The following is a 24633-nucleotide window of genomic DNA, read 5'->3' on the forward strand; positions in this document are numbered from 1 at the left end:
CTGGAGGGGGGAGTTTCCACAAAGGAGCTGGAGGGGGCCACGGGCGCAGACAGGCTGCAGCCGGGAGACCTCCCCCAACCTCTGCATGGTCTGGGGATGATGGGAAGTGTCTTCCTCCATCCCCCCCACATGCTGTGCCTTGTGAGGATGATGGGAAGTGTCCTCCAAGACCCCCCGTTTTTACAAGTATATATATATATATATATATATATACACACACACAATGTAACTGTATATTATGTGTGTGTGTGTATATATCCGTGTGTGTAGTATTATGTATGAAGGCACACGACAATAAGGATACACACACACACTTTTACATTATACACACACATATATATACCCACACATATATAATATACAGTGTGTGTGTGTGTGTATATATAGGCATATATTATATATATACATATACACACATATATAATATACAGTAGTTTATATCTATATATATACACGCACACACATACATACATATACACACACATATATATATGTGAGCATCCACGGATTTTGGTATCCACTGGGGGTCCTTCAACCAAACCCCAGCATTTACCAAGGGCCCACTGTATTTTGGATCTTGTAGTGTTTTGACGCATGATCAGTGTGTCGGTGGTATGTGCCTCCAAGTCATTTCGAGTTATGGCAACCCTAAGGAAACCCTATCATGGGGTTTTCTCTGCAAGATTTGTTCAGAGACGGTTTTGTCGTTGCCTTCCCCTGAGGCTGAGAGAGTGTGACTTACCCAAAGGTCACCTAGTGGGTTTCAGCACCGAACTCTGATCTCCAAAGCCATAGTCCAATACTCAAACCACTACTCCATGCTGGCTCCTTGCATGGCCAATGTGGGGAACCCTACATGTTTTCCAACCGAGTTCTAAGCTGTGAAACTCACTGTGTTGTGCCAAGCAGGCTGGCCTACCTCCCTGGGTTGTTGTGAGGATAAAAACAAGGGAAGCAGGACAAGCATGTATACCACCCCCAAGCTTGCAGAAAGTAAAGGCAGGGTATGAACATAACGTCTCTACGTCTTTGGGGTCCCCAGAAGCGTGGACCAGAAAAGGCACCAGGGTTGGGTAGTTAGAGATGACCCGAGAGAGAAACCCGTACGTTAAATAGTGACTTTTTAATTTAGTTGTCGTTTTAATTCCTGAACCTCATCTTTAAGTTAAAAAAAAAGAGTTAATAATAATTAATAATTAACAGTAACGGCAACATCGTTCAAGCTAGAAGGAAGAAGACACAGAGAGAGAGAGAGACGTAAGGATAAAGGGAACTAAAATAAGAATAAAAGGGAGGGATTGACGTTGGGGCGGAGGGCAGAAGAGCAGAGCCCACAGGGCAAGGGAGCAATGCGCCATGTCCCATGTCCTTGCTCTCCGAGAAGAAACTGGCCTGCAGAGTTTCAACAGTTTTTCGGTCTTTTTATCCCGCGTGCATCTGTGCGTACTTTTTAAATCCAAGTCTCGGTCTGCTATTTGATCCGGTCTTCTAGCAGGTACACTATCAACTCGTAGGTAGACAAGACGATGGCCGTGTTGGGGATCTGCCTCATGAGCTGGGCAAAGAGTCCTCTGTAAAAAGCAAGGTAGCCTTCTTCCCGGAAGACCAGGCGCGTCGTCTGGACGAACGTCTTGTACTTGGTGCCTTCTTCGCGTAGCCGGGTCCGTATGACCTCTGCGGCGGGAAGAGGAGAGAGAGAGAGGAGGAGTGTCAATCTTGCGACCCAAACGTTGCTCTTGCCAACAGCCTTGTGGCCAGAAGTCTTGCAAGCACCTTGCAGCAAGAGCAACGGAGGCCTTAAAGTGCCTTGACCCAGAGGTCTTGCAAGTGCCTTCCACCCAAAATATCCCTCTTGCCAGTAGCCTCACACCCAAATCACCAGAAGCAAGCACCTGGTACCCAGCGGTCTTAAAACTCTTGCCAACAGCCTTGTGGCCAGAGGTCTTGCACGCACCTTGCACCAAGAGTGCTGGAGGTCTTAAAATGCTTTGCACCCAGAGGTCTTACAGGTGCCTTGCACCCAAAATATTCTTCTTGGCAGCAGCCTTGCAGCTAAATCGCCAGAGATCTTACAAGCACCAGAGGTCTTGCAAGCACCTGGCACCCAGAGGTCTTAAAACTGCCTTCCATCCAAAATATCCATCTTGCTAGCAGCCTTGGAGCCAATTCATCAGAGGTCTTGCAAGTGCCTTGCACCCAGAGCGCCAAAGGTCTGGCAAACAATTGAGGTCTTACATATAGCTTGCACCAAAAGTGCCCCTCTTGCCAGCAGCCATGTGGCCAAAACAGCAGAGGTCTTGCAAGCACCTTGCACCCAGAGCACTGGAGATCTTGCAAACATCTTGCTTGCCCCAAAGTGTCCCTGCTGACAGCAGCCTTGTAGCCAAAGCACCAGAGACCTTGCAAAGCCCTAGACGTCTCAAAGCAGCCTTGTCCCAATGTCTTAACCCCAAAGTTGAACCACATCACTCCACATAAAATTCAGTACCATAGAAAGCTCCTTTACTAAAACCCACTATGTATTTGTCATCCCACTGGCATGGAAGCTACACACAGGGGAAGGAATATAGATGTCTTGCTCCCTTCCCCTGCTAGCAGGGGCCATTTTATTTCCCATCCTGTTAAGCCACTCTGGCAGCCTTTGGGGTGAAAAGAAGGGTCTAAAAAAAGGTGTCAGATAAATACTATGTATAACCTCCCCCCAATAAAAGGTCTCATCCATGATCTTGAAGGGGTTCAACCCACACCACTCTGGAAGGTAACCCTGAACCTGGGTCAGGGTCCAGCAGGGAACCCAGCAAAGGGGCGACATACCATGTGGGTAAGCGATACACGATGCGCAGCCTTTAGAAACGGCGGCAGCCATCATCAGTCCAAAGAAGTTGGTGGAGTTCCTCTCCGGCCCATTGGTGGGAGAAGGCCCCAGCGGGACGTCGGTGATGTGCTTCTTGAGACTCTCGTAAATAGCAAAACAGATGATGGTCTCGGAGATGCCGGCGTAGGAGGCGGTGAGGCCACGGTAGAAGCCCCGGACACCTTCCGTCCGGTAAACGTACTTGGCGCACTGCAGAGTGTTCATCTGCTTCGAACCTCTGACCCTGGAAGGAAGTAGAAGGGGGCAAAAAGGATGAAAGGCTTGAGGGAGAAGAGCATGGTGCAGTCTATGGCCTGTTACAGACAGGCCAAAATAAAGCTGCTTCGGGTCACTTTAGAGGTATGCTATTTAAATGATGCATGGGTCCTAAGAGTCCGGAGGTCGCGCCAAAGCCACACTCCATTCCTAAGACTGGAGTGCAGCTTTGGTGCAGCTTCCGGATTCTTTGGATGCATGCATCATTTAAACAGCATACCTCCAAAGAGACCCGAAGCAGCTTTATTTTGGCAGTCTGTAACAGACCCATATGTTCAGCCCCCCTAAACTCCCTTTTGTGGCCCAGATGCCCCTCAAACCCCCCATCATTTTCAGCATGATTTTGGGGCATTTGCACTCAAACCCTCAAATGTTCCTCTTCAGCCCCTCTCAAAATGGCAATAGGCGTGACGTGACAAAAAGAAATACTGATAGCAACCACAACTGTAATAGTAGCAGTGGTGATAATATATAACAATATATAATGTGCTAATCGGATTAGATAATAGCTAGTCACAATCAGAGCAACAACAACAACAACAATAATAATAATGCAGCAACAGATAATGATATGAACTGCAACAGTAATAACTCATCAAAGTATTTAACCAACACTGTTTTATAGTGTAAGACTTTTACCTTACCTCCTTTCCAACTGCATTCTAGTTTTTACCATCCAGATGGGGTTCATCAGCGAATTTGTGATAAATGCTGCAACAACAACAAAACATTAGAGGAAGGGGAGAAAAGGACATTGGTCAGTTTGTGAAAGCGAAAAGAGATACCAAAGTTTCCAAAAGAAACCACAGGAAAGGATGACAGGTCAGTATTTAAAGATGTCTGATCATGTCACCTCTCTCTAGTCTCTTCTCCAAGCTGACCATACCCAGCTCTTCCTCATAATGCTTAGTTTCCAGGCCTTTGACCATTTTGGTCACCTTCCTCTGGATATGTTTTAGTTCAGTGGTCCTCGAACTTTGGTTCTCCAGACGTTTTGGACTTCAGCTCCCAGAACTCCTGACCATTGGCCAAACTGGCTGGAAGTTCTGGGAGCTGAAGTCCAAAACACCTGGATGACCAAAGCAGAGAGATCTTGCAGCACCTTTGAGACTAACGGAAAGAAAGAAGTTGGCAGCAAGAGCTTTCGTAGACCTCAGTCTCTTTCCTCAGATGCTTTTGGTGGAGTGGAAGCCAGGGACAGACATATATATGTCATAGGTATGTGAGAATGGTTTCCACTCCACCAAAAGCATCTGATGAAGTAGACTGAAGTCTACAAAAGCTCATGGTGCCATTTTTTTTGTTTAGTCTCAAAGGTGCTACAAGATCTCTCTGTATACTGATTATTTATATGAACATGGCTATAGTGTTAAATTCTACCTGGATGACCAGCTATTCTAGCTTGTCAATAGTGTTCAACTCTGGTGCCCAAAACTTTATGCACTATTCCACGGGAGGTCTGACCAAAGGAGAATAGAGCGGTATTATGGCTTCCTTTACTTGGTCTCCGGTCCAACACTCACACCATGCTGCTCTCACTTGGACCACATATTGCAGCCAGTTAACAACATGTGTGTATTTGCCAGCCTTAAATGCTAAAAAATACCGGTCAATTTCAGCAAGCTAAAGCTCTGCCCATTTTTTAAATGAACCAAACATTAGACTGTGCTTAAAAACTGCAAGGAAAGGGAATCTCTTTGCAAACAACCATGTGCCATCCATGAAAGACTCTAGGGGGCACTGATGAATGCGCCAGAAATGCGTGGATGGATGAGTATTTTCCTTCATTTCAAAATGTGAAGCACGTGTTGAAGAAAAGGAAATGAATCAAGGGGAGGGCCAAATGTTAGATAGACAAGCACTGAAGGAGAAACACGAGCAAAGGATTGAAAATATTAAGGAAAAGGGAAGATCGGACAGATAAGATAAAGGTATTCTTCACGAGAAAAAGAAAGAAGGAAAAAAGGGTAAAAAAAAAGGACTGAGTGGGTTTCTGTGACTGAGCAGGGATTCAAACCCTGATCTCCCAGAGTTCTAGTCCAATGCTCAAACTACAATGTTGTGCTGGCTCACTTATGCCTTCAGCTTATGGTGGCCCTATAGGGTTTTCTTGGCAAGATTTATTCAGAAGACGTTTGCCATCGCCTTCCTCTTTGGGTGAGAGAGTGGGATTTGTGGGTTTTCCTTGGCTGAGTGAAAATCAAGTCCTGGAATCTCAGTCCACCACTCAAACTACTACATTATGCCGGCTCTAAATTATCCTTGTCCAGCTTTAAAGAAAACAAACCCCAAATCCAGAATTTAGTAGCTGTCTTTGCCTACCAGCTAAATTTCCTCAATTATGGCCCACCGGAAAATTCCATGGGTGACTCCTTGTCTCAATATCGCCTTCCCAAACGTAACCCACTTTCCCCCGGTAGCTTTCTGAAAAGGGATACGTCTCCTACTGCCAAGTTACATAAAAGGCTAGCGTAACACTTGTTTATTACAAGCTGCTCTCTGCCTTGAGAGAGGCAGCAGCTTGTGTAACTGGAGAGCGGCTGAGAACTGAAGTCGCCCCAGGACTGGAGGTGCCTCTTTTGATTCAGTGCAAAAGATGAAATGTTATATGGAAGCTGGCATGGGTGAGCTCTTCCCAGTTAGAAAGAGATCCCCAAGATCTCTTTTTGACCTAAAATCTCACAGAACCTATCCCCAAATGTATGAAAGTATGCAAAAATGCCCCCTGCCCACATAAGCACCCCAGAATGTTGTACTAAAATCAAATACATGTTGAGTCTCCCTTACTGGAAATGCTTGGGACCAGAAGTGTTGTAGACTTTGTTGTTTGGATTCTGAAATATTTCCATATACATATAATGAGATCTCTTGGAGATGGGAACCGAGTCTAAAGATAAAATTCATTTACGATTCATATACACCTTATACACCTTGCCTGAAGATAATTCTATACATAAATAATTTTGTGCATGCGACAAGGTTTGTGTACATTGAACCGTCAGAAAGCAAAGGTGTCACTATCTCAGCCTTGTGGATTTTGGAGCATTTCAGAATGAGATCCGTACCTCTGTTTTCTTCTCCAGTCACTCTCAAAATGGTGGCAGGAAGTGATACACCTTCATTCTGAGAGTGGCTGGAGAAGAAAGGTATGTATTTGGACCTGGAATTTATGTATAGGAGGGTTAGCCCATGGGGAGGAGGAATTGGCCCCCGGCCCCCGTACAGTTGCCAAGCCGTTCTCCAGCATGCCAAATCGTCTATACTAGTGGTTCCCAACCTGTGGGTCGGGACCCATTTGGGGATCGAATGACCCTTTCATGGGGGTCGCCTAAGACCATTGGAAAACACCTATTTAATTACAGTTATGAAGTAGCAATGAAAATAATTTCATGGGTTTGGGTCACCACAACATGAGGAACTGTATTAAAGGGTTGCGGCTTTAGGAAGGTTGGGAACCAATGGTCTATACTCTGAGTAACCCTAAACCATAGGCAACTGTTCCTTTTAGCTCAATGCATCCACAAAAGGTGAAGCAGACCAACCCCCATGGCATCCGATTCTGCTTACAAACCTGCCGATCCCGCCGAGCAGATGTGGACGATGTTACTGTTTGGCACGAATACGCGATTGAACTGCTCCTTGGCTTTGGAGTAACAGGCAAAGTAGACCGCCCTGCGTGAGAAAGAAGAGGAAACGCTCTGAGTTCGACTCATACATTGGCAGGGGAGCGGCACGTCTGCGGCAATTCGATGGGAATCCCAGGAAAGAGCCTTTATTTTGTCCGCTAATAAAAGATCAGTAATCTGAGGAAGCAGACTGAAGTCTCCGAAAGCTCATGCTGCCAACGTCTTTATTTCTGTTAGTCTCAAAGGTGCTACAAGAGCCCTCTGCATTAGCAAACCCATGCCATGTCACCATTGTGATGAAGAGGAAAATAGAGGTTCTTGGGGGTACTACAGGGTTCTGGACTGCCTTTTAGGGGTGTAGGCAAGTATTTCTGCATGTTTCAGGATCAAATCTGAAAATAAAGTAGCAACATGCAATTCGGATGTTATGGCCACTAGGTTAAATAATACCTGTTCTTTAAAAAGTTGTTTACAATTGTTCTTTAACTAACAGGCTTTTAGGAACTGACTGCAATGGGCTTTAAAGGGTGTATTTGTTTTATTATATCCCAGTCTTTTAATTAATGTTTAAATAGTCTCCAAACCAGTGGCACCCAAACATTGGTCCTTCGGATGTTCTGGACTTCACCTCCCACTGGACCTTCTGGGAATTGAAGTCCAAAACACCTGGAGGATCAAACGTTGGGCCAGCATTCTCAGAATACATTAAGCCTTTTCAAACGTAACTAAATAAAAGAACACCTTGTTCAAGATTTATACCTTGATGGAGCGACACCAACCAGGTTTGGCCCCAGTCCCCGGAATAGTGATCTTGGACCCTCTTTTTCCAAAATGGATCTGCAAGGAAAAAATCAAGGGAAAAACATAAGATGGAGAAATGTTAAGCAAACACTCTTGATGGGCCTCTTCACATTGTTATTTGCCATCAGGTCGGCATCAACATAAGGTGACTTTATGACTGGAAGCCCTCCAAGATACCAGTGGCTCGTCCACGCTACAGAAATAAAGTAGTTTGATACCACTTTAGCTCCATCCTGTGTAATCCTAGGATTTGTAATTTGGTGAGGTCTTCAGCCTGGTCTTGTCAAGAGAGGTCTGGTGCCTCACCCAATGACAAATCCTATGATTCTGTAGAATAGTGTCACGGCAGTTAAAGTGGTGTCAAACCACTATTTCTACAGTGTGGATACACTGGTCATCAACTGTCCTGTTCAGGTCTTGCAAACGTAAGGCAGATATTGCTTCCTTGACTGCATCAATCCACCTGTAATGTAGTCTCCCCTTTTCCTACTGCTTTCTACTTTACCAAGCATTATCCTCTTTTCTAGTGAGTCACATCATCTCATGATATGTCCAAAGTCCTACATCCCAAACTATATAGATTAAAAGGATCAAGAGGTGTGGGGGAAGAATCTTCTTTGGACTACAGTTTCCAGACTCTCCAAACCTATAAGTCCTTTGGGACGAAATACCAAGAGAAACCCCTAAGATCCACTAGACAGGGCCAGGTGCTAAAGATGCACATGTAGTATTAAAGAAAAGGTTGCCTCTGAGCATGTTTTGAGCTAAGGAACTTCTTCTTACTGCCAGAACAGAACAAGGTATCTTGGGATGCATCTACACTGTGGAAATAATGCAGCTTGGCACCACTTTGAGTGCCATGGCTCCATTCTACAGAATCTTGGGGTGTGTAGTTTTGTGAGGAACCTGCACTCTTTGGCAGAGAAAGCTAAAGACCTTGTAAAACCACAAATCCTAGAATTCCATAAGACGGAGCTACAGCACTTAAAGGGGTGTCCAACAGCATTGTTTGTAAATGTAGATGCGCCCTTGGAGATGGGATTCCAAATCTAAACATGGAATTCATACACACATTATTAACATAGTCTGAAGGTAATTTTATACACAATATTGTAAAATAATTCTGCGCATGGAACAATGTTGGTGGGTACCGAACTATCGGAATGGAAATGTGATCTCAGCCACCCGTGAAAACGTTTTGAATTTTGGAACATTTCAGATTTCCGGATAAGAGAGACTCAACCTGTAATAATAAAAATAGTGACACCCCCCCCCCCACACACACACCTCCTTCTCAGGCCATTAATAGTGCAGGTGCTAAAGACAAGCAGGAGATCCATACAAGTCCGAAGGCACAGCCGAGGCCGAGTTAAGCTGCAAGTGTGCGTGTCCGGAAATCAAAGTTAAGCCATTTCTGGGTCCGCTTCAGGCCAAGTCTCCTGGGCAACTGGGTCATTTAAAAACAGCTAATGACCATGGATGTCGGCCAAGGAGGACTCCTCAGCATCCTAAGCAGGGGGAGTGCCAGCTACACAATTGTCTTTTTGAGAACCAGCCATGTTCTTTGGAGGTGGGCAAAGTTCGGGACTGGGGTTGTATGAGACCTCTACTCAGGCTGAGATTTTCTTGTTTTTGCCTTTTGAAGCCCTTAGACCAGTGATGTCCAAACTCTGGCCCTCCAGGTGTTTTGGACTTCAACTCCCTGCATCCCAGACCATTGGCCAAGGTAGCTGAGGCTTCTGGGAGCTGAAGTCCCAAAACACCTGGACAGCCAGAGTTTGGACATTGCTGCCTTAGACCTTCCAGGTGGCATGGGCCAGCCTACTGGGCATAAAAAGAGGAACGTTAACTGCTTCTCCTGAAGCCTCAATTCCACTTTTAAATAGCTTGTAGTGGTTTGAGATGTGGACTACAACTGGGGAACAGGGTTCGATTCACCGCGTCGGCCCACCGACTTCACCATGGGCAAGTCACACTCTCTTGGCCTCAGAGGATGGCAATGGCAAACCCCCTCTGAAGAAACCAGCCAAGGAAATAGGTTTGCCTTAGCGTTGCTGTAAGTCGGAAACAATCTGAAGGCACACAACAACAGCAATAAGAATTGTCTCTCTTGAGCTCTGCTGTTATTGCTTTCCTGTGTTTCAAGTGGGCCAAACCAGGTTTGAACTCTGCCGTCTCTCAACCAAGCCCTGCAACAACGCAATGCAGCCAACTTGACTCTTACATAATTTGTACCAATTCAGCAGGCTGCCTGCCAAAGCAGTTGGCTCTGTTGTCGTGTTTATTTTTAAAAACCTTAACCAAGCTGTTTTGCCTGGCATAGGACCTCCTTTAGGGCAAACAAGGGAAGACCGAGGGGGGAAAAAAGGAAGCAGACGACTGAGTGTAAAAGGAACCGCATTTTCTGCTCAGTTCTGCTCTCTCACAGATACACTTAGGAGGAAGCCAAAAGCGATAGAAGCGCTGAGTCAAGAGACTGGAGGTGCTGCTATACTGTAGAAATAAGGTAGTTTAACATCACTTAAGCGCTGTGGCTCCAGCCTAGGGAATACTGGGATTTGTAGTTTTACAAAGCCTTCTCTGCTAGAGTGCACAAAACTACAGACACCAAGATTCTGTAAGATGGAGCCATGGAAGTTAAAGGGGCGTCAAACTGCCTTGTTTTTACAGTGTAGATCAGTGATCCCCAAACTTTGGTCCTCCAAATGGTTTGGACGTCAGCTCTCAGAATACCTAGTTGGCCAGCCTAGCTGGGGCTTCTGGGAGCTGAAGTCCAAAACACCTGCAGAATCAAAGTTTGGGAACCACTGGATGCACTCAGCTGCATTAGAACAGGAGTGGGGATTATGAGGGTCTTTGGATGCTGCTTGTATTTAATCCATATCCTGCCTTTCTCCCGCAGCTCCTTCAGATTCATGGCACCTCACAACCAAAAAGGTAAGTCATGGATCTGGTCCAGTTGGAACCAACAAGAGGATTCAGACCTTCTGCCTTTCAAGGGAGTCATACTCACTTAAGAACCCGAATGAGGCCTGGAGATAAGGATGTGGGGCGGACCATTCCTTCGCCGCTGATGGTCCCCAGTTGGACTTGTGGGTAGTAGAGGGCTCGGAAGGCCAACTTCGAAGACTGGAGCCTTGTTTTGATGACTTCCAAAGGGCACGTAAAGATGGCACCGACTGTCCCACCGCACCTGGGAAGGCCAACATACAAAAACAACACTTAGAGATCATGGAATTAAAAAGCCCTAAAACCAACCTTCCAGTCAAGGTGTAAAGGAACTAGGGCTCCCAGGGTTGAAGCCGCAGGGGCTCTGAGATTATCTGTCACCCTTACTGAACTCCCGTGTTCGCTTTCATTTGTACTGCAATTTCCATACCAACTTGGAGGGGAAATGGATTCTCCCAACAACAACACACTGTTCTAAGCCATCCTTGTTGTTATCCAACATATTTTAGGGTGGTCTTGAGTTGGCAAAACCCATCAGCCTTACAAAAGACCTGGCCTTCGTGGAGAAGAAAGGAAAAGTGTCATTGGTATCCCAGGCCATGTGATTTTTACTACACAGTAGTGGTGCCAGGTTTTCAAAATAGCAAAAAGGGACAGTCAACAGTCATGACATGTCAGGCTGACAGGTAGGAATTAGCTATGAACAAGTCTGTGTAAATACCAAGTTATCTGCAGTTAACATAGCTATGTGTTTCGACGTCAAATTAACATTGCCCTCATTCATAAACCACACAATGAACAGATTCCAGTTAACTTAGCCATGTGTTGCTACATAAAATTAACACATTGTCCTCATTCATAAAATTGCACAACGAAGACACTTCTCCCTTTATGAAGGGCTGACACTCCAAAATAAGGGATGTTTTACAGCCGGCCCAATTCAGCATCCACAGAATCAACCATCCATAGCTTGAAAATATTCCCACCTCTGAGGATTTGTTCACTGAGGTATGCTTAGATTTCAGAGGAAGACAATGGCAACACACCTCTTTGAGGTTTCCTTGCCTAAAGAAAGCATCATGAAATTCAGGGGGTCACCATGTTAAAAGGCGGTGTGATGGCATATCTGTGTGTGTGTGTGTGTGTGTGTGTATATATATATATATATATATATATCACACACACACTCACACAGAGTCCAACCCTTGATCCATTGAGCCCACAAGTGAACCCTCAGAACAGCAAGTTACATAAGCTCCCTTTTGAGAACTGGTTCCAACCCGGCCGCCCCGTCATTGTCCCGGCTGCAAGATTATCTACGTAACAAAGAGCCACAAAGATGCTTTCGTGACTAAGCTCTTCCTCAGCTGGCTTTTTATAGAGATCCTCAGCAGCGATGCATGCTGCCAAGCAAGGCCACCGGGGTCATGTGAAAATAAGGCACCAAAAAGGGAAGGAAGGAGGAGAGCTAGAAGACCCCAAGAGGTTGGCTTGTGGGCTAATGACGACCCTTTGTAGTAACCGGTTGCGTTGCAGAGATGTTCCCATCGATGGCACACAAATAAAAAACCCTGTTCTTTTTACCTGAGGGAACACCTCTCTAGGAACCTTCAGGTCCTCCGATGAAACTCTATGGTCAAGACCTACCAGATGTTAATCATAGAATTATGCTGGAGGACCAACAAGTGTCTAGACAAGTATTTTCCCTAGGGTCTTCAGCACAACTCTATGGTCAACGTCTGGCAGAGTTGCGCTGGAGGACCTATTCCTGGAGAGAACATCTGAATCAAAACCACAAATCATCAAAGCCTCAAATAAGCAAAGACACAAATGTGGAAGGCTGACTGTACTGCAATACAGGTTGCTGAGTGGGGCTCACCCACCAAACTTTGCTGCCTGAGCCTGAGATGGCCACTGCATCCCCAAGCAAAAACCAATGTGATAACAAGCTGGGTTGGAAATGGGAGACCATCTCCCTGTTACCTCTGAAGGTAAGAGGTTTGGGGGATCCAGGACAAGGTGCATCATCCTCAGATCTTCTTTCTCAAACCTCGTATTTCCGCCTGAGGCAACCACCCCACTGTGCCCAATAGTAAGGCCAAGGCAACAGTGGTTCAGCTGAGGGCCATGTGGCAAACAGCCTCCTGGTGAGCTGAAGGTCAATCCCACTCAGCATCCGTCCTGATGTTACTGACCCCCAGGGAGCAATGAGGCCAGGAGAGCTTTCCAGAACATGCAGACAGCCTTTGATAGCCGCCCTGTCAGCACTCGCCCGCTCACAGATGTTGGCGTGGGTTTCCACAAAGCCGTGTCCAGCCTAATGCCCACGCTCATCAGAGCCCTGGGAGCAGCCTGCGCAAACCGGTTCGGCAATATCATTAATTATCCTTTGGCTCATTTTTGCATCGACCTCCCATGCACTGGGAGGGAAGGGGGGGGAGTGTTGCATTGTGCTCTTGCCTTGCATTCATCCAGAACAGCTACTGCAAAGCGGGCACTAAGCTGGGAAGGAAGCTCCTGCAGCATTACGACGACACAACCTGGTCGTCTCAGCAGCTGAGGCAAGCGGATGAAGCAAGGAAAGGCCAAAAACTAGGGTGGGCAACTGCTGGTGTTTGACAGGGCACACGCTGGCTTCCCAGGGGACCCCCAACTTGGAAAGAATAAATCATTTCCATGGGGCATGAAGGGCAATTCCATCACATTTTTGGTTCTCTTTGGTCGCAGGAGAGGCATTATTCTCCAACAGGAAGCCTTGGATTCTGGTCATCCACTTCCAGGTCACTTCCCCAGGTAAAAATGGCCAGGTGAGATGTGTCAAAATTACAGAGAGGGGAAGAACTGGGATACAGAGAGTGTTTTTAGAAGGGAAGAGGAATCAGCCATAGCTATCACCCATAAAATAAAGCATTATACATTGTGGTGGAAGTGGGAAGGCAGAGGGATGCAGCATCTAGAGATGGATACAAAGGTGGAGACAGGTGCACAAGAGAAAGTGGAACTAGAGTTTTTTGTGGGTCTTTTGGGCTCTGTGGCCATGTTCTAGAAGAGTTTATTCCTGACGTTTCGCCAGCATCTGCGGCTGGCATCTTCAGAGAATGCCAGCATGGAAGAAAGTGGGGTGTGTATGTATGTGTGTGTATAATAGTGTGACCCTGTGTAGGGAGGAGTGATGCCCATGTTAATCTGTGTATTGTTCTGTTGCTCAAATCGCGTAATTACGCGTAACGGTTTCACACGACGTCGCACCAAACCTGCCCTTAAAGTGGTCACAAAGAAGCATTAATGCACATCTTTTCACTTGCAGGATTTCAGTGCCAATGCATTTCTGGTATTGCTTCATTTTGCGCAATTGGGTGTGACAATCATTTGCACAATTACTTGCCATTTCCGCTTCATTTGTGGGATGCTTTAAATGCGCTTTAGCTGAAACCAGCCCCAGTGTGATAAACTCCGTACTGTTTTTGTCGCTTGCGGTTCTTCCACATTCGCAGGGGTCCTGTGCATCTAACCCCAGCGAATGTGGGGGGACGAGTATACTTCCACCCTCCTCCAACTACACAACACACTGCCTTCAAAACCAGAAATCTTCTCCCTCTCTGCAGTTGTGCATGATGCAAAGATCAAAAGTGATATGCTTTGTGTCCTGTTTGCCTGGCAAAGCGGGACAAAATTGGGGAGTCAAAGCCAAAGAAGCAACAGTTTAGAATACAATTATTCAGCGGATGGAGGTGAGGGAGCCAAAGGCAGCCAGCTAGGAGTAAAATGAGGATAAAATGAGCCGTGCGCTCTTTGGCCGATCATGAAAAAGCAAGGGAACGCACCGGACTGAGAAAGGAAAGAACAGGGCTGACATCATTTAGGGCTCTTTGCGTTCCCAAAACTATCTATTTATAAAAGCAAGAGGGAAGGATTCGCAGCAGCCCGCTCCTCTTGGGAATATGAGCTCCGTGAACAGAACAAAGGTTTCCCTAAACAGAAAGCAGCTCTGTTTTCCTATTCAGGTTATATGCTACGCAGCCAGCAAAGAGAGGAGAGTTGTACAGCCGAGGACTGCGCAAATTCTCTTGAGTTTGCCCTGCTCCACAGATCCAACAACGCCAACTATATGAATATAATTCTATACAGTGGACCCTTGTTATACGCTGGGGTTTGGTTCCCAGATCCCCCGTGTATAACAAAATCCGTGTATGCTCAAGTCCCATTAAGTATAATGACGTAGCAAAATGGTGTCCCTAATAAAAAATGGAACATCAAGGTAAATTTATACTTTTTTGGAACATTTTCAAACCGTGTATGCTTGAATCCGTGTGTAAAAAATCCGTGTATAAGAAGGGCCGACTGTATTATATATGGACTATAACTCCCACAACCTGGTGGCCTCCAGATGTGTTGGACTGCAACCCCTATCATCCATGCTGGCAGTTGTAGCCCAATACAGAATCAGGACTTGATACTCCATTAAGTGAACTTCATTGAAAGAGGTGGACATACTTCAATTTGGGGGAGTTTGCCCTCCACTCCACCAAATTTGAAACAGCCCCAGCCTTCTGTTTTTGGAAGTCAGAAAAGTTACCTTTTGGGGTTAGAGTTCCCAGAATTCCCGAGCTAAAAAGGATGCTGGCCGTTCTGACCGGAGGGTTCTGGGAATTCTAGTTCCCCTAAAGGACTGAAGGAAATCCTTCCTAGGCAACATTTCACTCCATGCATCTGAGGAAGGAGACTAAGGTCCAAAACATACTGCAGAAATAATCCTGCTTGAGACCGCTTTAACTGCCTTGGCTCAGTGCTGGGGAATTCTGGGAACTGTAGTTTTGTGAGACATTTAGCCTTCTCTGTCAGAAAGCAATGGTGCCACAATAAATTATACTATACACACACACACACTCACACACACACACACACATACACATACATATATATATATATAATTGATCTGACATTAGGTCTCACCAGTCCGAGTGACACACTAACCCAGAAGGCAGCCAATGTGGCATGCCATCCAAATTCTTCGGACTACAGTGCCCACAAACCCGAGTTAGCATAGTCAATGGTCAAAGAGCATGGCCTCCGCAGTCTAATACATCTGGCGCATACCAGGCTGCCCAGCCTTGCTCTGACCATGATGCAAGATCTCCACGTGAAACGCATCTGGAGTGCTAAAGGACAACATTCAACGCAACGTGTTGCTATTGGCAGGGCGCTCCATAACTAAATCAAGAAGGCTTGTGCGTGCTTCTGCATGCGCGCCCCAAGTGCATGGAGGAAAGGACACAAGGGCAGCCCATGGGGTCAGTTCAAAGGTCCATCGCGTTCAGCATGTTGCTTCCAAGAGTGTTCATTCACGGGACACAGAGAAAGCAGTCTGCCTCTGTTCTTGGATTACTACATTCATACCCCACTCTAGAGTTCAGGATGGTACACATGGTTCTCCTCCTTCCTATTTATATACACACACACCACAACAATCCAATGAGGTAAGTAGTTGTTGTTGTTACTGTTATTATTATCACTCACATTGTCCCAAAACTGAGGCTCAAGACAGCTCTTGGGAAAAGAGGGATGTAATGAACAAGAGGAAATGATGGAGGAAGAGAGTTTGTTAACAAAAAGGGGATGAAGACAGTGGAAGGACTGAAGATCAAGTCTGAAGTTGGATGGGTTGGGCGTTTTAAGCCTGGAAGAGAGATAAGACAGAGTGTAACAGTCCTCAAATATCTCAAGCATCTTCGCCTATAGATGATAAAGCAAATCTGTTTATCGGTTGCATCAGGGAACAGGATCCAAAGTAGAACGAAGAGGCTAAAATAACTAGGATTGCACCTTAGAACGGATCTCCACCGGATGGCACAAACTGCTTGAAAGTACACGCGTCCCTCCACGCTTGCGGCTTTGACTTTCGCGGATTTGGTTATTCACAGATTTGATTAATAAGTTCTCTCTAGGAATATCTAGGTCCTCCAGTGCAACTCTATGGTCAACTTTAACCAAAAGGTACACTGAAGGATCCAGAGATTCCTAGAGAGAACACTCCGCTAGGCATTTGTAGCTTCTCTGGTTCAACTCTATGGTCAACGTATAAATCCAATAACGTATGTGCGTATGCATGTGTGTATATATCAGCACGACATAAATCCAATAATATCTATATCTATCTATTAGCAGGCTATAAATTTAATAATATTGCTCTTTATATCGATCTATTAGCAGGATATGAATCCAACAATATCTGCAACAATCTATTAGCAGGATATGACTCAAATAATGGCTATATCTCTATTATATCTATTAGCAGGATATGCATCCAAGAAAAGCTATATCTATATCTGTATCTATCTATTAGCAGGCTATAAAGGCAATACATCTATCTATCTACCTACCTACCTACTGAATATACATATATTTGGTATGTAATACACACACACACACACATACTGTATTATATATATTATATATGTGTATATTATATATGTGTGTATATATATATATATATATTATATATATTATATATGTGTGTATATATATTATATATATGTGTGTGTGTGTGTGTGTGTATATATATATAGTGTGTATATATCATACTAATACATGTTATATATATGTGTGTGTGTGTGTGTGTGTTAGCATAATATAAATGCAATAAATACCAACATCTACATCTGTATTATTGGTTTTATATCCTGCCTTTCTCCTCAAATGGGATTCAAGATGCCTTACAACAATTTAAAAAGGATAATTACTAAAAAATTAAAAAAAAATATTAAAATATTAAAATATAATTTAAAAACACACGTAAAAATAGCATATAAAAACCACTTCAAAGCCATACCAAATATATATATATATATATATATATATATAAAATCATATAATATATTATAATTATAATATATATTATAATATTATAAATAATAATAATAAAATAAACCACACACACACATATTAATATTATTATATAATATATTATAATTATAATATATATTATAATATAAATACTACTACTAATAATAATAATAAAATAAACCACACACACATATATATTATTAATATTATTACAATATATATTATAATATAATAAATTATAATAATAATAAAATAAACCACACACGGGTTTTTGTGTGTGTGTGTGTGTGTATATATATATATATATAATAACATGTTATAATTATAATATATAACAATAAACCGCAGATCTCCCTTTTCCTTTTAAAAAGAAACCCTTGGGGAGAAAAGGTGGAAAGCCTTGGGATAGGAATGAATGAAAGAGGGAGGGAAAACAGGAAGAGAAGGAAGGGAAAAGGAAGAGAAGGATGGAGGGAAAGGAAAAGGAAGGCAAAAAGAAATTTAGAGGGAAAATGTATGTATATATGTACCACACATATACGAATGTATGTATTTTAGGCTGAAAAATAACTGTTTCAGGGGGAACTGAAAGGCCGGGGAAGGAGTGGGGCTCACCCTCCGGCGAAGAGGTGGAGCAGGGTGCTCTTCTTCTCCTCCTGCGGAGCCCCGGCCATGCCAATGCCTCTCCCTCCGCCGCCTGCCTGGCTCCCTCAGACCCTTCCACCGGAGCCTCCTCTCCGAGCGTCCTCTCCTCACGCCGAGAAGGACACGACTGAACTGCGCCTGCGCACTGCCGGCGGGTCACGCGGCGCCGGACTGGCCAACCACTGAAGCCGGCAGGGAAGTAGATGGAAAGGAAAGGGGCGTGGCCCCCCACGAGGGAGGTGTGTCTCCCGCGTCCTCATTGGCTCGCCGAGGCTCAGGGTAGGGGGCGTGTCGAGGGCTGTGGCTGGCGCGACGCGTTCAGCGATGACTTCAGAAAGGGGAAAAAAAAAAAAAAAGAAACTTGGCGTTGCTAAGGGGCGTTGCTGGCGTTGCTAGGGGCGGGGCTGAGGTGCATGTCAGTCAGGGCAGTTGTCTTTTTTTATGAATGGAGTGTTATCCACACTGCAGAATTAAAGCGCTTTGGTACCACTTAACTGCCCCAAATCCCTATGTTGGGAGAAATGCAGGATATAATATAATATATATATAATATGTATTAAATATGTATATATACATTCATAATAATAATAATTATCATTATTTAAACCTCTCTGAGGTGATTTTGCCCCCTTTGTAGCTTTCACAACGCACCGATTTATACATTTTTGTCGCGTTTCAGGCAACTTTTACCTCAGGATTTTAAAGTTCTCCACAGCAACGTGAAAGAAATGAGCAAACCCAATGTTCAAGCCCACAAATTAAGTATATACAAAGAATACAAAATGGGAATGGGGCAGAAAGTAAAGCCAAAGAGGCGACAAAGGCGAGACAAGTGAATAAACAATAAATAATAGGGGAAAATAATAAAGAAAGGAAGCAAAGCTAAAGAGCCCTGACTTCCAATTTAAGTCAAATTAGGGAAATATTGGCCACTATCACACAATCTATGGTCAATGTTTGGCATGGTGACCATAGAGTTGCACTGGAGGACCTAGAGTTGCCTAGAGAGAACACTGTTAGGCATTTGTAACTCTTCCGCTGCAACTCTATGGTCAATGTCTGGCAGAGGTTGACCATAGAGTTGCACTGGAGGACCTAGAGATGCCTAGAGAGAGCACTGTTAGGTGTTTGGAACTCTTCCGGTGCAACTCTATGGTCAATGCCTGGCAAATGCTGACCATAGAGTTGCACTGGAGGACCTAGAGATGCCTAGAGAGAGCACTGTTAGGTGTTTGGAACTCTTCCGGTGCAACTCTATGGTCAATGCCTGGCAGATGTTGACCATAGAGTTGCACTGGAGGACCTAGAGATGCCTAGAGAGAGCACTGTTAGGTGTTTGGAACTCTTCCGGTGCAACTCTATGGTCAATGCCTGGCAGATGTTGACCATAGAGTTGCACTGGAGGACCTAGAGATGCCTAGAGAGAGCACTGTTAGGTGTTTGGAACTCTTCCGGTGCAACTCTATGGTCAATGCCTGGCAAATGCTGACCATAGAGTTACACTGGAGGACCTAGAGATGCCTAGAGAGAGCACTGTTAGGTGTTTGGAACTCTTCCGGTGCAAATCTATGGTCAATGCCTGGCAAATGCTGACCATAGAGTTACACTGGAGGACCTAGAGATGCCTAGAGAGGTGTTCTCTCAGGGGAAAACGTAGTGTTTTTGCTATTTTGTGGTTGGTCCACATTCACGGGGGTCCTGTGCCCCTAACCCCAGCAAATGTATATAGATAGATAGATATAATGTTCCTTCATTATGAACCAGCTTCCCTTTCCTCTGTCTCAATGGGAAATGCATAGCCCTTGGGTCACAAGGCAGCTGTGACCCAAAGGTGACTTAGGTGCCCTTTTGCAGCTAAGCCTGTTTTTGCCAACCCTGGAGCAACAAACACACCCCCTTGAAGGGCTCCTTTCATGGGATCCGCGTCAGAAGAGTCAGCTGTCAGTCATGGGATACCGGCAATGTCCCCCGGGGATAATTTTGGAAGGTGACATTTGCAAGGAGAGGGGCCAAGTGTGCCGGGCAAAGGCCAAGCTTGGAAGGTTTACAAGATCCAGAGACCTGGTCATAGCTGAGAAAAGCTTGTATCAGGGATAGAAAAATCAGAGTAAAAGATTATGGAGGATCGGTCCTACATTAACCCTTGGGCTATTTCCCTTCTGTTGGGCTGCATCCGCACTGCAGGAATAGTCCAGTTTAACACACTGCCATGGCTCAATATTAAGGAATAATGGGAATTGTTGTTTGTGGTGGCACCATTGCCCTCTGACAGAGAAGGCTCAATGCCTCCCAATGCTACACTTCCCAGAATAGCATTGAGACGTGTCAGTTAAAAGTGGTGTCAAACTGGATTATTTCTGCAGTGTGGAGGCAGCCTTGGAGGACTTCAGGTGCATCTACACCGCAGAGATAACGCAGCTTGACACCACTTTGACGGCCATGGCTCCATCCTCCAGAATCCCTGGGGTTTCTAGTTTGGTGAGGCACCAGCAGAGAAGGCTAAAGACTACGTAAGGCTACACATCCCAATGTTTCATAGGATTGAACTGCAGTACTTTAAATGGTGTCAAACTCCATTATTTCTACAGTGTAGATGCACCCTAGAGTTGCATGATTTGTTTGACTTCTGGCGACCCTCATGGAGTTTTCTTGGCAAGTTTCTTCAGAAGTGGTTTCCCATTGCCATCCTCTAAGGCTGAGAGAGTGTGACTTGCCCAGGGTCGCCCAGTGGGTTTTTAAGCTAGAGTGGGGATTTGAACCCTGAATCAACGCTCAAGACACTATGCCACACTGGTTCTAATACTAGTTTACTCAAAGGCTAAACCTGGAACCAGGGCAAAGACCATAAAGCAGGGGTGTAATTAAACGGTTGTATAGGTATGTTGGACTACGTCTCCTGATAGCCTTATCCAGAAGAGCCAAAGGCAAGGAATGCTGGGTGCTGCAATCCAATTACATCTGAAAGGTGGCATGATGACCACTCTTACCACTTAGTCTGGATTTTCCTGAACTGGGAAAGAGCTAGGCTATAAATACAGTTGGCCCTCCACGTTTAAGGCTTTGAAAGTGACCATAGAGTTGTACTGGCGAACCTAGACGTACCTAGACAACACTTGTCTAGGCATTTGTAGGTCCTCCAGCATGATTCTATGATCAGCATCTGGCAGATGTTGACCATAGAGTTGCACTGGAGGACCTGGAGATCCCTAGAGAGGTGTTCGCTTAGATAAAAAGAATATATTTGCAGTTTCCCCACATTCACGGGGGTCCTTGAACCCTAACCCCGGCGAATGTGGAGGGACCACTGTAAATTAAGGATGGTTATCATGATAACCCAACCACCAACAACAAGGGGTTTGCAAAGGCTTGGGGATAGGTAGGCCATCCCTCTTTCCACCGATGTCCCCAAAGATTTTATATCTATATTGTAATCTTTGCATTTATTTACAAAGACGCAGACGAAAGATAGGTACGGAGGCAATGTTTAATCACTCTGACCGACAGCCAAAGTCCACGGCTCTTTCTAGGTGCCATCTCCAGAGAGGCGACTCATGCAAAGGTTGCAAACCCAGGACTGCAAAATCTTCCTCCAAAGCAAAGGAGCAAGTTACACACAACGTGTTACTAGGACGCAGTACATTACTCATATGATCGAAGAGCATTTCAAACGTAACGCAGCGAAGAAGAAGATAGCATGGCTGGAAGGAGGGAAATAAGTTCAGCATCTTCAGAGTGAAATTCAGAAATCCAAGTCATTGTTGGTGTGTTAGAACGGTCGACCCAAGCCTCTCTTGGTTATCATCCGACACTATTGTCTTTTCACCACAATTGTCCCCGATACAATATCGTAGGCGGTTCGGTTCTCCTTAAGAAACAGCCAGGTGACGAACAAAGAAAAAACGGAATAAAGACAAACCTTCTTGAACAAAGCCCGTTTGAAAGATGCCGCCATGGTCACCCTGGAAGATGGCCTCACCCGCACACGGCTTGGTGCCACAATTACAGATGTGTCGCACGTGACAACTTGAAGGCCGAGCAAAAACTTCCCAGGGGTTGCTCCACCTGCTCCCCTGATACAGATAATCTCATAGAAGAAGGTGAGCAATTGGTAGACAATGGCCATGCCCATCGTTTTCTCCAAGCGTTCCTCCAGGTCTTCAATAAGGTAGCGCCTGGCAAAGCTGGAGACGTCCTTGGCTTCGCTGAGCTCCAGTAGAGGTACGGAGCCGAACTTGGTTCCAATGAGGTGCGCCACGCTCACAAGGATCACCGTCTTGATCAAGAGGAGGATAAAGTCATCCACCATCTCTGCTATACATCTACGAGCCAAGGATGGGATAACATATTCACAACCGTCTGGGTGCCTGTTGTCCATCGTGGAAGAAGGCGACGGTTGGGGTCACCAAGAGGAGGCAGGCGCAAGGGCTGCTGTAATAATATGCGCCTCTGTCGTCGCCATAGGAATGAGAATACACAAAAGCTACCTGCGGAAGATTTTCACTCTCCTTGGGCATTCCATCTCAGAACTCAGAACAGCAGCCCTTGAACAAAAGAACTACAAAGGCGGGTTGGAAAGAGAAACAGCAGGATTGGATCACTCAAAGACATAGCCGTGTTCGTCTGTAGAATCAGTATGTAGAGAGATCTTGTAGCACCTCTGAGACTCGCTGGAAGAAAGAAGTTGGCAGCATGAGCATTTCATGGTCTACTGCCTCAGATGCATCTCCACCAAATGCATCTGAGGAAGGAGACTGAAGTCTATGAAAGCTCATGCTGCCAACGTCTGTCTTCCAGTGAGTCTCAAAGGTGCTAAAAGATCTCTTTACAGCAGAATTGGAGGCTACAGACTCTCAGCAATGGACTGAGCAAAGATGATGGCTTCCTGGTACACTACACACATTTCAACACTGATCCCATCTTCATGGGGGCATCCTAGTTGCCAAACTGGACTTGCCACTTCATTTCCGTACACAAAGGCTAGTTTCTGTGACTTTGAACACAAATGACCACAGTTGGAACTGGACTTGCCACTTCATTTCCATAGAGAAAGGCTAGTTTCTGTGACTTTATCCACAAAGGACCATAGTTGAAACTAGAACTTGCCACTTCATTTCCATGCAGAAAGGCTAGTTTCCCTTACTTTGTCCACAAAAGACCATAGTTGACATTGGACTTGCCACTTCATTGCCATACAGAAAGCATAGCAATGCAGTCTTTGGCCAGGTTTTGGTCTTGCACAACTCACAGATATCTGAAAGGTTGACCGTAAATTGTTAGGGCTTAACAACAGGATGTTGGTGTTTCTTCTTCCCCTTTACAAATTTCTCTTTTGAGAAATGCAGTTCACAGTATGAGGAAGGCTGTCGAATCGAGAGGGTAAAGCAGAGACCGGTTGCTCCATTCCAAGTGCAAGGTTCACCTCGTGCTCTTTGGATATCTATCAGAACATTGACCCTTATTTACTTTGTAAAAAATCGCTTGTCTTGTTTGCACACACAGGAGGTCTAATAATCATGTGAGCATATATATATATTGCAGGATATTTACCTGGACAGAAACAGCCTCCGCTTCAAATGATAAAAACCTTCGCCTCTATCCCAGTAGCAACCTCTGCTTCCACAATGGACAACTTTGCCATCATCCTCAAGGCGACTTTCTTTTATCCCAGAGCTGGAATAGATGTTTTTGGACTGCAAGTCCCAGCAGCTTTTGACAGCTGAGCCAATGGTGATGAATGCTAGGATGGCTAGCAAAGCAAAAACCAAAAAAACACAACAATTAAGTACGCAAAAATAGTATAAAATAGTAGAATAAATAATATTAATATGTATGCACTTTCCAGAATGAATGAATGCATTATCTAGACCAGTGATGGTGAACCTTTTAGAGGCCGAGTGCCCAAACTGCAACCCAAAACCCACTTATGTATTGCAAAGTGCCATATCCCTATGGCTTTCTAGTAACAAAATCTGGCAGACTCTGTGCTGGGGCAACGGCACATGTGCCTACAGAGAAGGCTTTGTGTGTCACCTCTGGCATGCGTGCCATAGTTCGCCATCATTGATCTAGACTAATACAGTATGGTGTGTGTGTAGAACCAGTGTGGCATAGTGGTCAATTGTTTAACCTAAATTTCTAAACTTATATATGAGTATATACAGTAATAATAATAAGAAGAAGAAGAGGAGGAGGAGGAGGTTCATCTTAGGATCCCCATAAATAGGATTTGAAGGCACACAACAACAAGTTTCACTACTGCAAAAGAAGAGAAGAGTGGGAATAGAGGCTGCAATGCCGCCTTTCCTGGTGCATGTCAATAAAATGCTCAAAAAGAAGGCAGATTCTGCAAAGATTCTTTTATAACCATTGGATTTAAACACCAGAGGAAGACAGAGGTATCTTCCATCAGCGTTAAAGCCTAAGCCCTAAGCATTTGATGCAGGCGTTGCCAAAGGATTACTTATAACCTAACCTCTATGCAGTTCTGGGACTGAACTGGTTTGTATAGTCCCAACATAACATTTTAACAAGTGGGAGAAGGGAAATCGGATTGGCTGGGGCTTTGCTTGGATGTGAGAGGCGTGGAGAAAGTGAAACGAAAAGAGGGCAAGCAAAGGGATGGAGAAAACAGAAGCGAGA

General features: G+C 44.9%; 1 protein-coding gene and 1 pseudogene across 1 annotated transcript; both read right to left on the minus strand.

The window, feature by feature from the left end:
• Window positions 1-1122: 1122 nt before the first annotated feature.
• SLC25A33 (solute carrier family 25 member 33) lies at window positions 1123-18514 on the minus strand. Its single transcript, XM_089534232.1, has 7 exons — window positions 17965-18514; window positions 10571-10750; window positions 7516-7593; window positions 6702-6802; window positions 3775-3841; window positions 2815-3098; window positions 1123-1674 (listed from the first exon to the last, which is right to left on the minus strand). The coding sequence occupies exons 1-7, from the start codon at window positions 18021-18023 to the stop codon at window positions 1472-1474; spliced, it is 972 nt and encodes a 323-aa protein (XP_089390358.1). The 5' UTR covers window positions 18024-18514; the 3' UTR covers window positions 1123-1471.
• Window positions 18515-21473: 2959 nt separating this feature from the next.
• LOC149307672 (protein FAM8A1 pseudogene) lies at window positions 21474-22717 on the minus strand (annotated as a pseudogene).
• Window positions 22718-24633: the final 1916 nt, after the last annotated feature.

Source organism: Sceloporus occidentalis, unplaced genomic scaffold (assembly GCF_023333645.1).
Source record: "Sceloporus occidentalis isolate IW3139 unplaced genomic scaffold, rSceOcc1.0.p SCAF_8, whole genome shotgun sequence".
Lineage (NCBI taxonomy): Eukaryota > Metazoa > Chordata > Lepidosauria > Squamata > Phrynosomatidae > Sceloporus > Sceloporus occidentalis.